Source organism: Miniopterus natalensis, chromosome 1 (assembly GCF_054644295.1).
Source record: "Miniopterus natalensis isolate mMinNat1 chromosome 1, mMinNat1.hap1, whole genome shotgun sequence".
NCBI lineage: Eukaryota > Metazoa > Chordata > Mammalia > Chiroptera > Miniopteridae > Miniopterus > Miniopterus natalensis.
The window spans coordinates 114,351,815-114,367,210 of NC_142081.1; the positions used below are offsets into that span (position 1 = coordinate 114,351,815).

General features: G+C 49.6%; 1 protein-coding gene across 1 annotated transcript; it reads right to left on the reverse strand.

The window, feature by feature from the left end:
* Window positions 1–2,374: 2,374 nt before the first annotated feature.
* LOC148094346 (igE-binding protein-like) lies at window positions 2,375–3,269 on the reverse strand. Its single transcript, XM_087821535.1, is given in 2 exon segments — window positions 2,375–2,640; window positions 2,643–3,269. Coding segments are annotated over 2 exon segments (864 nt in total). The 5' UTR covers window positions 3,241–3,269.
* Window positions 3,270–15,396: the final 12,127 nt, after the last annotated feature.

A 15,396-nucleotide genomic window follows, 5' to 3' on the forward strand; every position in this document is an offset into this window, starting at 1 on the left:
GAAGTAGCTTATCAGATGGCACATGATTGTCAACTTGTCCAGAATAGCCAGCTAACGCCGCCCCCCAGGCATCACTATTCTGCAATAACCAATCTACTTGCTGCTTCGTAAAAGGGACAAAGATGGTTGGGGTTCCTTGCCTGTTACCTTCCTGGATTCCAACCTGGTCATTTGCATTAAGGTAGCTACGGTGTCATGGTTGGGCATGAGAACCCGGGCTGGAGACACAGGCAGGTGCAGCCGCAACAAAGGAGCCTTCTGATAAACGACCGCATAGGGGTGTGCCGGGTGGGCAAGATGGAAGCCTCCCAGGTGGCATGATAGTCGAAATAAGGGGTCTTCCGTTGACCAAGAGCTTCCTCGACCTTGGCCAACGCAGCCCTCCCCTCAGGGATCAAGTGCCCCTCAGATGTAGGGTCGGCATTCCCCTTCAGGATGTCAAATCAGGGCTTAAGCTCTCCTGTTGTAATTTTTAAATGCGGCCTGATCCAGTTGATGTCCCCAAGCAGTTTCTGGAAGTCCTTGAGTGTTTTAAGGTTGTCCTTCCATAACTCCAGCTTTTGGAGACTAAAGTAATGAGGCTCTAGATGGTAGCCCAAATATTCATAAGGTGCCTGCTTTTGCACTTTCTTGGGGGCGATTACAAGGCCCTTAGCAGTCAACTGGTGTTGCAACTCAGCATAAGCCGCATGCAAGACCCCTTCCTGGGTATGGGCAATAAGAATGTCATCCATGTGATGAACCATATAGACCTCAGGATATTTCTCTCTGGTCTGGGCTAAGGCACTAGCAACACATTTCTGGCACAGGGTAGGACTGTTAGCCATGCCCTGGGGGAGCAGAAGCCAATGGTATCTTTTCATGGGCTCTTTGAAGTTGACTGAGGGCACACTGAATGCAAATCTTTTGCAGTCGGCTGGATCTAAAGGGATAGTATAAAAACAGTCTTTGAGATCTAAAATGATCTTGTAGGTATTCTTTGGAATGGCCATGGGTGAGGGCAATCCAGGCTGTAGAGCCCCCATAAACTCCATGGTCTCATTGACTCGCCTTAAATCTTGTAACAACCTCCATTTCCCTGATTTCTTCCTAATAACAAAAATGGGTGAGTCCAAGGGGAGCTTGAGGGGGCAATGTGCCCCCTCTCCAGCTGTTCCTGCACCAGCTGCTCTGCGGCCTTTATTTTTTCTTCTGTTAGGGGCCATTGATCAACCCACACAGGCTCCTCAGACTTCCAAGTGATGGGATCTGCGTGGATTGCAGGACGACCAATGACCCCCGCTAAAAATACCCTAACCCTGCTCTGTCAGGCCTCTTAGAAACCGCTATCACATGTTTGATCCCTTGGTTACGTTTTCCCAGCCCCTGAGAGGGCAGGAGCCCCTGATCAAGCATCTGCTGAGTAACTATGGCGTCAGGGCTAAAAAGATAGACCCCCATTTGAGCCAGCACATCTCGTCCCCATAGGTTAGTGGGAATGGTAGGGAGCACACAAGGTTGGAACGTTCCTGGTGCCCTTCATCATCCGTCCAAGTCAACAGGTCCGTGCTTTGCTCTGGGCTGCGGGCCTGTCCTACGCCTTGCAGCTGAGTGATAGCTTCCTGAGTAGGCCATTCAGGAGGCCACTGTTCCCTAGAAATCACAGAAACATCAGCCCCTGTGTCTAGGAGCCCTATGATTTTTCGGCCTTGCATACTTAATATCAACTCAGGCCATTCTAGTCCAATTTCTTGAAGCCAGTAAACATCTGAGGATCCGAAGCCTCGGCTTCCCCTCTGCCTCCGGGACTTGGTTCGCCCCTGTACTACTCGGGGGAGTAATATCAGCTGGGCTAGCGGCTGCCCTGACTGTACTACTGAAATGGTGGAGGGGGAGTGAGCCATGACCTTAATCTCTCCTGTATAATCCTCGTCAGTGACTCCAGGGGCTACTAATAGCCCTTCCATGGTGCTACTGCTGCGACCCAGCAAGAGTCCCACCGTCCCTGGGGTGGCAGGGGCCCATACACCCCAGTGGGCAGGGCCTGCATCCCCATTTCAGTGTCAATACTGTGTAGGCGGTGGAACAGAGGTCCAATCCGGCGCTGCCTGGGGTGGCTCGGTAGAGCAGTTGAATGGATTGGTGTCCCGGAGGGTCCCTTCGGGGAGGAAATTCTGGAGTGCCCCATAACATTGTTGCGGGGCCTGGGGCTGGCCCCTCCTCCCATTTCCCGGCAGGGGGGCTTCCTTGGGCATCTTTCTTGGACCTACATTCATTAACGCAGTGACTCCCCGCAGTGACTCCCCCTCTTACACCGAGGGCATAGTCCTGGCTCCCTTACTTCCTTTCCCCACCCCTTCTGGGAGTTCGCGGCCTGCCTTAGGGCAGTCACGCATTAAATGGCCCAGCTGTCCTCAGCTAAAACAGCTGCGGGGGACCGGATGTTCTTTTTTCTGCCCACCCCCCCCACCCCCACCCCCCGCTGCTGTGGGAACAGGATTTCTTTCAAGGGTTTTCCTTGCAGGGCAGCAGCCAGGGTGGCCCCTTGGATATAAGAAGGCCCTATATCTGAGCAAAGCCTGATGTAATCAGAAAGGTTCCCTTTCTTTCTCCAGGGTCTTAGCGCGGCCTGGCAAGCCGAGTTAGCATTCTCATAGGCCACTGCTTGACCACAATCATTGCAGCTTCACCGTCCCCAAACATTTTTCCTGCTGTCTGGAGCAACCTTGTGACCAAATCTTGGAACGGCTCATCTGGACCTTGCCGCACCTTAGAGAGGTCCTCAGTCTTTCTGCCTGTAGCGGGGAGCTTTTTCCAGGCCTCAGTGGCTGCATCGTTAATCTGGGCAGACGCCCCTTGGTCGTAGTGTAACTGATTTTGAGTGTCCCGGTACCGGCCTTCCCCCAGCAGCATCTCATATGTAATGGGAATCCCTTGAGCCCTGTTCATCTCTGCAATGGTCTGGCACTGCTCGTAAAACTCTGACTTCCACAATGCATAATCTTCTCCGCTAAGGCAAGTCTTACAGACGCTTTTCCAATCGTTGGGAGGCAGAGCGTCTGCCACCATCGCTTCAATCAGAGCCTCGGTGCATGAGGCGCTGGGGCCATATTGAGCACAAGCCTCTTTCAGTTCCTTCAGCTGCTGAAACGAGACGGGCTGGTGGGCTCGCACCACCTGACCATTTTGCGTTTGTTCAAAAATGGGGAAGCCCTGGGGAAAGCCCTGTAAGTCCTCAGGCGCAGCGGCTGCTTGGCTCATGGTCAACTGGAGGGGGGAGAGACCTTGGCCCCCTGGCCGACTACTGGCCGAGGGAGAGCAACCTGCAAAGGCCGAAGGCCCCCCTCCCCCAAGAGCGCCACCAGAGGTGGGTCTCGCGGCTCAGGACAAAGACCTGCCACTGCGGCCGGGGCAGGACTGGCCTGCGGCACGGCGGGCCACAAAGGCACGCTCTGCGCCTCTTGTAGACAGCTATGCAGTTTTTGCATCCATTCTTGTAGCCCTTGCATTAGCTGCTCTAGATGTCCCAGCCGCCCTCCAGACCCTTCCTCCTTGGGCTTTCCCTCCATTACCAGGAGCCATTCGTCCTCCTCGCGGCATCGAGCCGCGGCGTCCTCTGAGTCTGCCTTGTCCCGCGGACGGAGCTCGTCGCCGTCCTCACTGCCCCCATCAACCCGCGCTAAGGCCTCTAAGGCCGGGGACAAGGATTCTCCGGCAGAGGCTTCTCTCTGTCCTCCGGAGCCGCAGCCCCGGGACCGCCGTCCTCTGTGGCCGTCTCCCACCGCTTGCCCTCTGGGTCATGATCTAGACAGTCCCCAGTCAGGGCCCAGAGGGAAAGTGTTTCTACCAGCACCTCCGAGGGCCCATGGAGCGAACAGTGCGTCTGCAGCTGTTTTCCAACCCGCTGCCACGTTTCCCTGTTAACTGTGCCCTTTCGGGAACCAGGGGCAGCTCTCCTCTACAAAGCTCAGAAGCTTCAATATCTGTGCACTAGTGACCTTAGTTCCCCTGGCTTTAAGCATGCTTTTCAACACCTGAACGAACAGTTCTATACTATTTCCCTGTCCCATGATTTATTACTCCCGACTGTAAATTGTCGCGCACCAACCTCTTACTTTTGTTCTGGGACCCGTCCCTCCTCGACGTCCTTCACCGGTTCCTTACTCTCAGGTCCTGTTCGGGCGCCACTTGCCGGAGCCCGTCTGCAGAGTCGAGGGGTCCTGAGGAAGGGGTGAGGATGGAGAAAAGACAGACACAAAAAGATGGGATCGGGAGGACTGCAGCTCCTGACTGCCGCAGCCCCGAGTTTATTTTCCCAGCTCAATTTACACAGACACTGTTGATTTTGCTGAATAGCGCCCCGCCCCGCATTCCTTCCCCTGGCCCCATTCAGAGTAGTTCCTTCAAGGCCCTGTGAACGCTCTTTAGAGTAAACACCCTGCCTCCTGCAGGAGCTCAGACCTTGGTAACTGTCTGTATCTCGGCTTCTAATGGGAACTTTGGGGAGGATTGAGTCCTTGGCTGGTATGTGGCTTGACTGCCCTTTGATCCTTCAGGCCCAGACCAGCTTCCTGATAAGCCTTTCTGGAATTTCTGGCCGCAGGTTAAATTAGTATCTCCTTGGTGCCTCAAGGTCTGGGTCAGGGAGCAGGAGAGCAGCTCTGCAGCTCAGCCAGGCAGCTCCTCGGTGCCTGGGGCCACAGCGGCTCCCCACAACTTAGATTCTCCCTTAAAGATTCGGAGCTGCCTTGACCTAATGTTGGATACATTGAACACTGTGGGACAGATGAAAGGACCGCACCCATTTCAGCTTAAAATTAGGGGCACAGAGGGGTGGGGCAAGTGCCACAGATGCCAATGGGGGACATTTTAAGAAGAAGAAATTATGACAAGACAGGAGTGACCACAAACTGGGGACCATGCAGAAAGGAGTACGGTATTCCAAACTGCTACTATTTTTTTAAAAACTTCCAGCTCTTCATTACATTACAGAATTCATCACACGTTTTGTAATTACTGACCAGTTCAACAACAAATTAGGAAAAAATTTTAGGATAAATTCTATGCAGTTTTACAAAACATATTTGCATTTAAATATTCCATTCAAACCAATCTCTTGAGATTACCTATAAATACAAAGGAACTAAAATCAGATGATAGGTTCAGGCAGGGGAAGCTGGGAACGAATAACTAATATAAATTTGGGATCGGGCTACAGGGTGCAGTGAGTGTCCTGCTCCAGGAGCCGGCGGGGACCCCAGTGGACGGGTTGAGCGCAGGAATATCTGCGCCCGGCGGGCCCCCAACACTGATTCCACAGCCGGGGCTCCGTCCCTCCTCCCTCAGCTCCTGGGCCCTGGCAGGTCACCCTTTCAACCCACGGGCCGCTCTCCCCGCAAACACGACTCCCCTGCGGGTGGTGAAGCCGCCCTCACGCACTCACCTGCTCACCTTCCCCCTCGCAGGGAGCTGTCCCCAAGGTGGGGGAAGGTCACCCCCAGGGAGCTCCCGAAGGTGCTCCCTCCCGAGGTCCCGCCAACGGGCGGCCCGCAGGGAAGTGGGCGGCCTCTGAGAGCGGGGCTGAGGGGGGGTGCGAGCCCTGGGGGTGGGGGAGGGAGGCGGGCGGGTGGGGGAGGGAGGCGGGAGGGCGGGGTTGTGCCCAGGTGACCGAGACTAAGTCCCATGGCACCGAATTGAGCGTTTGGAGATTTATTTGGCCACCGTCGGAGGCTCCGGGGCTCCTGCCCTAAACAAACCCGCAGCCCCAGCAGTGTTTGCGGGAGGATATAAAGGCAGAGAAACAAACTCCTCTCTGTCTGGGAGGGGGAGCAGCTGGGTCACGGGGCCGGGCGGGGAGCTGGCCGGGGCGGCGGCGGGAGCTGAGCCCCGGCTCATTGACTCTCCAGTCGGCGTCCTCGGGGGCCGCTCCTCTGCGCAGGGAGCGGGGAGGGCAGCGCTTCTGCGGGAGGGTCCGCTGCTCTGGCTCATCCTCAAGTGGCGGCTGCAGGGTGGAGGGTGGGGCGCTGTGCTTCAGGCGGCTGGGCCCGGGTCCGAGCGCACCCCGCCCGCTCCGCCCGGAGGAAGAGCCGCCCTCACCCGGAGAGGAGAAATCCCGCAACTTCTCGAGAAATGCGCCCCCTCCCCCTCACGCCCCCAAGAAAGAAAACCTTTGGGGGGGGCCTCCTGGGCTGGAGGCTGACTTGTGGGGAAGGGGGACTTCCGTTCCTCCAGCGGGTGCGGGGCCGGGCCAGGCGGGGCTGGGGCGGGGGCGCTGCGTCCCCTCCAGCCCTGTCTCCGCGCAGCAGGGAGGGTGAAGGAGGGAAAGACACTCACCTTCCTGCAAACGGGAATTTAAAAAGCTGGGGCAGCAATACTCATATCTGACAAATAGACTTCAACATGAAGGCCACAGCAAGGGACAATAAGGTCCCTACACACTAAAGGAACGGATCCAACAAGGGGCATAACCCTGTAAGCACGTGTGCACCCCAGACAGGAGCACCTCAATATGAAAAGAGCTTCTGCAGACGTTAATGGAGACATCGGCCGCAATGCAGCCATGGGAGGGACTTCAACATCCCGCCCACCTCACCAGGGAGATCTCCCGGACAAAAATCAGCAAGGGAACAGGGACTCTCAATGACACACTAGGTTAGATGCATTTAATCAACATTTACAGAACATTCCACCCCAAAGCCGCAGAAGAAACACTCTTCTCAAGGGCACACAGGACATTCTCAAAGATGGACACATGTTAGGATACAAAACAAGTCTCCACAAGTCCAAGAAGATTTAAATCACATCAAGCACCTTCTTGAATACAGTGCCAGTGGGAATGCAGACTGGTGCGGCCACAGTGGAAAACAGTGTGCAGTTTCCTCAGAAAATTAAATATGGAACTGCCAATTAACCCAGCGAGCCCACTTCTAGGAATATATCCTAAGAAACCCAAACACCCTGTATCCATAGCAGCACAATTTACAATAGATAAGATCTGGAAACAGCCCAAGTGCCCATCAGTAGATGAATACATTAAAAAACTGTAGCACATTTTATCCATGGAATACTATACAGCTATAAAAAAGGATCTCTCACCTTTTGAGTCAGCATGGAGGCACCTGGAGAGTATTATGCTAAGTGAAATAAGCCAGTCAGAGACAGACAAGTACCACAGGATCTCACTCATATATGAATCTAATGAACCAAACAAACCAATGAACAAAATAGATCCTGAGAAGCACAGAACAGACTGACAAACCTCAGAGGGAAGGTGGAGGTGAGGGGTGGGGAGCGATTAACCTAAGAATTTATATGCATATAAGCATAACCTGTGGGCACAGACAATAGTGTGGTGAGGGTTTAGAAAGGGGGGATGCTGCTAGGTAGAGGGGATCAATGGGGGCAAAGGGACATCTGTAATACTTTCAACAAGAAAGATAAATTTAAAAATAACAACAAAAAAACCACACCACAGAACTTCAAAGTATATCCCAAAGACAAAAAGAACTACAAAGAAATCCTAAATTGAATCCAGTTACTTTAGTGTTAGTAAAACAATATTTGTATTGTTATTTTGAAAAGATTAGATATACATATATTGTATGTTAAAGCAAATAAGTAATTATGTTGATGTTATTAGGATCTCAGGTTTTCAGGGTAAAAATATACAAATATACAAATATTTTTTCCCCAAACATTTTTATAATTTATATATTTTTCAAGATGTTAAGCAAAAATTCTATAATCTTCCATTGATTTGAAAACATCAGTATGAATTCATGATATATTTTTCCCTTTCTATGAAAATATGTTTCCTAGTCTGTCCACTAAAAAGACCTGAAAGAAATGATGCCTAGTGGCAATGGGCTTTCCTACTCACTATCACCTAGATGGTGGTCTCTAAACACTATTTCCCAGTAAAAGTAGCTAGACTTCCTTGCCCAGGTCTAATACAGGACACTTACAAAATGCCCCTTAAGTATCTTGTCATGCCAGAAAGAAAGGACCTATCAGAATACTAGGGCCGAAAAAAAAGATCATTATCCACAGGGGTTCCCACTCCCTAAAGATGGGACAATTTAAACATGACTACAGTGGATTGAATCACATATAACCCATGTGTTATAAATCTATACAATTCCATGAGTTCATAAAGATGCTTAACAAAAAGTAAAACTATAAACATTTGGAAGTAGCTCTTCTGAAAACTGGTGATGAAAGGGAAAGTATCAGGCACTAATTCTGCTTTCCTCATAAAATCTGTACTTCAGAGTAATAATTGGATGAGAAGGGAAAAGTCTTTATAGAAGAATTCCAGCTAATCAGAGCTAAAGCAATAATAAAAATGTAAAACTCATCATGTTTCAAGCCTTAATAACATAATGCATCCAAGCAATGAATCAAGGGATGCCAAAACCCTTCCACGAAAGGTGGATCAGGTTCATTCTGTCAGTCTTTAGATTTTTGTGTATGTTTAAATGTTTCCATAATAAATGTTTCATCTTTAGGTTCCTTGTTCCTAGCATAGCACCTGGCATGTAAGAGTCAACTACTTTTTTTTTTATTGTGACTCAGTTCAGTCAGACCTTATCTGTGTTCCTCAAACAGCTCCCCATTTTTAGGAAATCTTTTGTTTCTGTCTAAACCTGTGCTGCTCACACTTCAATGTGCCTGAGGGTCGTGGAGTGGGACTGGAGGTCCTGCGTTTCTAATAAGCTCCAGATGGTGATGCGTTTCCTTGGCTGTGGACCGTGCTTTGGGTCTCAAGGATCTGAACCAGTGATGCAGTTAGTGGACAAGATGTGACCTCATATCCAATGACAGGAATAAGAAATAGAAATACATTATAGCTGTTTACTCATTCCACCCATTTTAGGGCACACCATTGAAAAAAAATCTACCACATTGAGCACGTTGACCCGGCCCCTCAACCGCCACTGTTGGACGGGGCTGTGGGAGCCCCTGGCTGCCACCGGGCTGCGTCTGGGATGATGCCGCAGCCGGTCATGGCCCGGGGACGGCCACATGCTGCGGGAAACAGTGCGCGGGCAAGGCGGCAGAGAGCTAGGGCCAGACAGTATGTATTTGTTGGCTTTGTTGGCCACAGGGTCTGTTGGAACATGAGAGTAGACAATATGTAAACAAAAGGAAGGGGTTGTGTTCCAATAGAGCTTTATTCACTGCAATTCAAATTTCATATAATTTTCACATATCACAAAATATTATTCTTCCTTTGATCTTCTACCAACATCTTAAAAATACAGAAAATGTTCTTAGTTCACAGGCCGTGCAGAAACAGCAGGTTACATTTCAGCCATAGTTTGCCAACCACTGGCTTAAAGGATGGAAAGTCAATTATTCTTATTTTTGGGTTGTTGCTTTCTTACTGCTACTATATATTTTTTCAACCCACTCAAAAAGTGCATATTCCTAAAAAGTAGACCCCCAGCTCATGCTTTCTCAGAGCGCAAGGATCTTCTCAGGGGTGTTTTTAATCTCTCTCTGAGGGTGAATTCCAATACAAATCGGTATCTTCACACCAACACCTTTCAGCAACATTACCAGGTCTTAGCTCCCACAGAGAAGGTCATTACAACCAGCTACTGCAGTTCATGCTAAGGTATTCATTGGAGTGTTACTTAGAATAAATTTTAGAAACCAAACAAACAGTTAAATAGAAATTATGGAATTATGTGATTCTATCAGGTCACCACTAAGTGGAAAAATACTGGTAGAAGAATAGAATTTACAATGTGATCACGTTTTACGCATTGATGAAACAAGTGTGATTTGTAATATTTAACATCAATCTAAATACACTCACAGAGTTACTGAAAGATTAGAAATATATTTAACCCCGAGGTACCAAAGGAGTTTTAGAATAGACTCTATTTTTATAAGGTATCCTAAATGTCAGGCTACAGTTTGAAGCTGTGTATCATGTTCTTCAATATTAGAGTTCTGCTCAATCTAAGTTTTGGGTACAGCAAAAAGTTGAAGTGTGGCTCAGTTATGTTCCACTGAGTTGCAAGAGAACTTTAGCATATCAAGGATAAAGGGCTTCCACTCTTAAGGACAATCAGATCACGAATGGAATGAGCCTTCTGTTGATAAACATAAATCCCAGGTATATAATCTACATCCTAAAGTCAAATTCATTCACAGAAAACCACTTGTACATATAGTGTAAGCTGCTGCTGTAATGAAAAGCAAGCACTTCTCAAAGTCCATAAACTTTAATTCACCACTTGCTAATATCTTTCCTATTGTACACCAAACATTATATAATATTTCTATCATATATCCTTCCCTATTAATAAGTGGGTCCTTCTGGGGCTCTCTTGGACCTTTCTTTCTGCAGAAAGAATTAGACTTTGCTCTAAGCTCTGAAATGGGACAGAATGGTCTATTAATTGAATGATCTCAATGTCCATTCTGAACTCAGAGACACTTCCTATCCCAAAATTGTGTAGAACCATATTTCCCAATGTAGCCTCCCAGAGTTTCTGCAGTGAGATCAAATAACAATGTCAAGATATAAAAATTAAATATTCCAAATTAAATTTTATAAAATATTTTCCAAATTATGTAAATATGTAGTGATGTTCCAAAATTAAAATAACTTCTCTCATTAATTTCCTAGTGACATAATTAAAGGATTATAATCTTAAAAAATTAAAATCCAAAATCTTTCTGTTGAAGTCCAAAAGAGCGAAAGTGTAAAAAAGTCCTGATGTCCTTGCGCATTACTAATCCAAAGAAATTAAAGTCCCGAATCCCACCTTAAAGGCCGGGGTCATTCTTTGCAGCGCCCCCTCCTGCCCGACTTCAGGGAGAGGAGCCCCGGGTCTGCGTTCCTTTGGCAGCTGCGGCCTTTCCGGGAGGCGAGCGCAGGACAGCGAAACCCTGTGTGTCCACCGCGGAGCGGCTCGGGAGCCCCCCTCGCGGGGACTCAAAGCACAAAAAATTTACAGCAATTGTTTCCCACGCCTACACATTTTAGAAAACAAAGCAGTCCCCAACTTCCATTCCAGTTATCACACATACAGTCCTGGTCCAAAACCCAGAACTTAGTATTGTCAAAGACCATGCTAGAAACTCAGAAGGATCCAAACAAGGAATAATGGCTCCAACTTCACCCACACGCTGACCAGCCCGGGATGCTTGCTGGGCCCATGGTCACGGGAGACAAGTGCTGTCCCTCCACCCAGCAGGACAGTGTCAGTCAGTCTAGTAAGAAATGAGGAACGCCACACGCGACAAAACGGGGGAACTTTGCCATCACGCTGAGTGAAAGGTGCCAACCACAAGAGGCTACACAATGACTGATCCCGTTTCTAGGCAATGTCAAGAACGGGCAAATCCATAGGGAAAAATAAAAGCGGATTTGCCGTGACCAGTAGGCCGGGGAGGGGAGAGTGGGGACTCAGGGCTTATATGAGCAGGGTTTCTTTTTGGTGTGATGGAAATACTCTGGAATTAGGGAGTGGTGATGGTTTGACAACATGGCTGATGGACTAAGAATCACTGACTTGTACACTTTCAAACAGTGAATGTTACGTTACATCCCAGTTTTTAAAAAGCAATTGGGAGAAACCCCCCATAGCGGTTAAGTCTGACCCCGTGGGATTCACTCTCTGCAGCCAAGATGTAACAGGGGCTGTAATTCACTCGCACACCCGGTTGTCATTTAAGAAATTCCTGCCTTTGTCTTTGAAGTGCGCGGTGGCCGCAGGCCCGGGGGGCCTCACTGAGAGTCTCCCCGCAGCCTTTCCAGTCTCAGCTTTGACTTCGCGCTGCGGGCCCGCGTCCCGGCGCCTTCACGCTGCAGGGCGCTGGGCTCACCTCGGGACGCGGTCTCCACGCTGTCCCCGAGCCGGTGCTGGCCCCGGGCCACAGCGCCGCTCCGTTTGCTGTGACTGCCTCAGCAGGGAGCCTCGTCCCCAGGGAAGGCTGTCCCGCCCGCGGGTCCCCACGGCCGTCCCAGCTGGAGAACTGCAGCCAGTTCTGGGAGGAAATGGCCCTGCGAAGTGGCCCCGGCGGCCTCCGTGTCATCCCGCCGCAGGGGTGTCCCCGGGCCCAGGCCTGGTGCCCGCGCTGCCCCGTCTCCTCCGCCCGCGGCTCCAGCGGGACGTCCCAGGGGCCCGCTCAGGGGCCTCTGCCCTTCCCTCCAGCGGCGCCGCGCCCTCTGCCGGCCTGAGCACTTTCTTCTTCTTTCCCATTGATCTTTGCTTGAGACGTTTTCCTAATATATTCCTTTGGATCTTATTTTATGCAGTTTTCCACAGTGAGATGTGTGGGAACAGCAAGCTCTGCGCCTACCAAAAGCACCTGCTATTGAAACAGATTTTATCCACAACTAAATTTCCCGGATTAGATACCCCCCAGGAGAGATCATCCCATCAGACCAACATCTGTAAGAAAATCAATAACCCAGTCAATACACTCTTTCCTTTCCCTCCCTCCCTTATAGTTCATCTTTTCTGTGTCTTCCCTCCAATCTTAACCATAGTTTCTTGAACCTGTTTTCCCAGGTTACAGCAGACAGTGAACGGTCTCCTTAGAGTCACTCATTTGTTTAGGTTTAACACTCACCTAACCTGACTTCCCCTTTCAAACCTGTCCTGATATTCTGTAGCCCATTCATCCATGTTCCAGCATGTATCAGCACTTCACAGATTTTTTCTTTTAATACTTATCTAATGCCTCTGGGGAGTTTGTGGATGATAACTCTTTCATTGGGTATAGAATTTTTTATTTTTTGTTAATTCTCACCTGAGGGTATTTTTCTCATTTACGTTTAGACAGAGTGGAAGGGAGGGAAGGAGGGAGCGTGAGAGAGAAACACTGATGTGAGAGAGAGACACATCGACTGCTTGCCTCCCACGCTCGCCCTGACTGGGGCCAGGGATGGAACCTGCATCCAGATCTGTGCCTTGACCAAGAATCAAACCCTTTGGTGCACAGGCCAATGCTCTAACCACTGACACACACCGGCCAGGGCTAACACTATTCTTTTAGTAAAAGTATCTTTTCACTAAAAATTGACACAGCACACATATAGAAATGCTGTACACAAAACAGTTTATCATTAATCTTATAACAGCAAGGAAAAATGATTGATATTTTTTATGGCCCAAATGATATATTTATTTTTTAAATGGAACAAATGTTAGGCCAGTGTACTTCAGTACAACTGCTAATAATAAATACGTGCGTGGACCACACACACAGTGGACTAATGGGCTGTAACCAGCCTGATGTTGACCTGGACCCAGCTCCGACACGGAAAGGAAACTCTGGACACTGGCTTTACTTTTAGCTCCACCGAAATCCCAGCTCCACTTCTCTGACTGGACTAAAGGAGATGGGGCTTTGGAAACCCAGGGATGTAATTCCGTGGAAATAAAGCTTCTTACCAAACCTCATCCTCCCGTGGGGGCCTCCAGAAATGCTTCTTCCAGCAGTACCCCAAGACCACACTTCCACCAATAACAATTTGTTACAGAGCCAGAGAAAACTAACACACTAATAAAGGACACCTACTTTTAAAAACCCACTATCTACATAATCATAGAGAGATATTCTCTTTTTCCTTTGCAATTTCGACAAGAAGTGGATTCCAACTCTTCTCCCACCCTTTTTTGAAACCTTGCTTACATAAGAAAAATAATATTCTAGGCATTGGAAAAGAAGCAACAAAACTATCACAATTTATAGATTACATGTCTGTTCATGTAGAAGATCCAAAAGAATCTGCAGATAAAATATTCAAGTAAGAAAAAATGAGAGTTTTGCAAAATACTGAATCCAAGCTCAAAATGCAAAATAACAATTTTATTTCTAAAAGCTGGAAAAAGAAAATTGATTTTTTTAAATGACATTTATACTAGGATCAAAAGTATTAAATAATTGAGAATATATCTAAAAAATATATGCAAGATCTCTATGGAAAATATTTTTAAACATTGAGAGTTAATCAGACAAACTACTAAATAGTTTGGAAAACTCAATATTATACATGCCTTTTCTCCACAATTTATTTACAGATACAATGCAATTCCAATCAGAATCCTTGCGGTATATTTTTAGTGCTTGACAAGTTGTTTATAAAAGGTTTTTGGAGCCCTCTCCTGCTTCCTTCTCTTCCAAACATTTTGGCTCAAAGGCATGGGGACAGAGGCAGGGAGGTGCGGTGGCCCAGAGCGAGGTGCTGGAGCCCGGATGGAACGAGGAAGGTGTGAGTCTGGGAGGGCCCCCTGCACAGTGTTGGCGCTGGAGCCAGAGCACCCCGAAAGGCGGGCGACAGGGCAGGAGGGGTCAGACAGCAAGGTCAGGGGGCACCCCGCAGGCAGGACCGCCCAGCCTGGCCTTCAGAGCCGACAGGGTAAGTCATCTGCAGAAGAGGTGGCCCGGCACAGGGTGAGGAAGGATGGGGTGAAGCGGGCACATGCCTGGAAGGGACAGCAGTGGAGACAACCCAGTGTGGGGGTCACAATCCAGGCGGGAGGGAGGGGACACGTGCGCAGGGGCAGGGCGACAGAGCTGGTTACCCACAGGAAGCCTGACCAGATAATCAGATACTGCGGGTGGGGCCCGCTTACTGCCAGGAAAGGGACTAAGAAGGGAAAGGAAACAACTAGCATGAACCCCGCGGGATAGCTTGGTGAGAACTCCTGCTTTTCAATATATTCCCAGAGAACTGCAGACGCGTGTGCGCGGATGTGCGTGTCCTCTGCACACACGGTCCCTGCTGCTCTGAGGGGCCCGTGAGCAATGAGCCCGGGAGCGGCGCGCACCCCACAGCCAGCGCCGGGCCTTGGTCTCTAAACGTCCTCGCCCCTAAGAGGAGTCGGGGCTCTTACGGGAAAGGCTGATTCCAGGGCTGGGCAGGAAACCGCAGGGCGAGCCTGGCACATCCTGTTCCCAGAGAGCAAGGAAGAGCTCAAGGGAAAATGGGGACAGGTCAGAAAGACAGGAGGGCACCCCGAAAGGCCACCACGGGCCCAATGGGGGGAATTAAGCACCAAAACAGTCAGCTTTCCCTTCTCCCTCGTGCCCACTTGTCTTTAACTGTCTCGGTGCAGAAGGGATGGCGGGATGAGGGCCCCAGCACCTGGCAGACAACATGGTACCGGCTGATTCCAGCAGGAATCATCGCGGGCGCTGTGCCAGCTGCGAGAAATTCAGAGGAGGGGCCAGGTATTGGCACCGCTCAGAGGACCCCGCACAAGGGATCTGTGACGTACAAAACATAAATAGGAACTTCACTGTGGGCGAGCCTGGCAGACGCTTCTTAACCGCACGCTCCAGGTCAACAGCGCCAGGCCTGGAGCCGAGCGTGTGCCCCAGGTCGGCTGTGCTGGAAGATCCGCGTCGCTGCGGGACGCGCCCGCCCGGACGGCATAACCTGCGCTG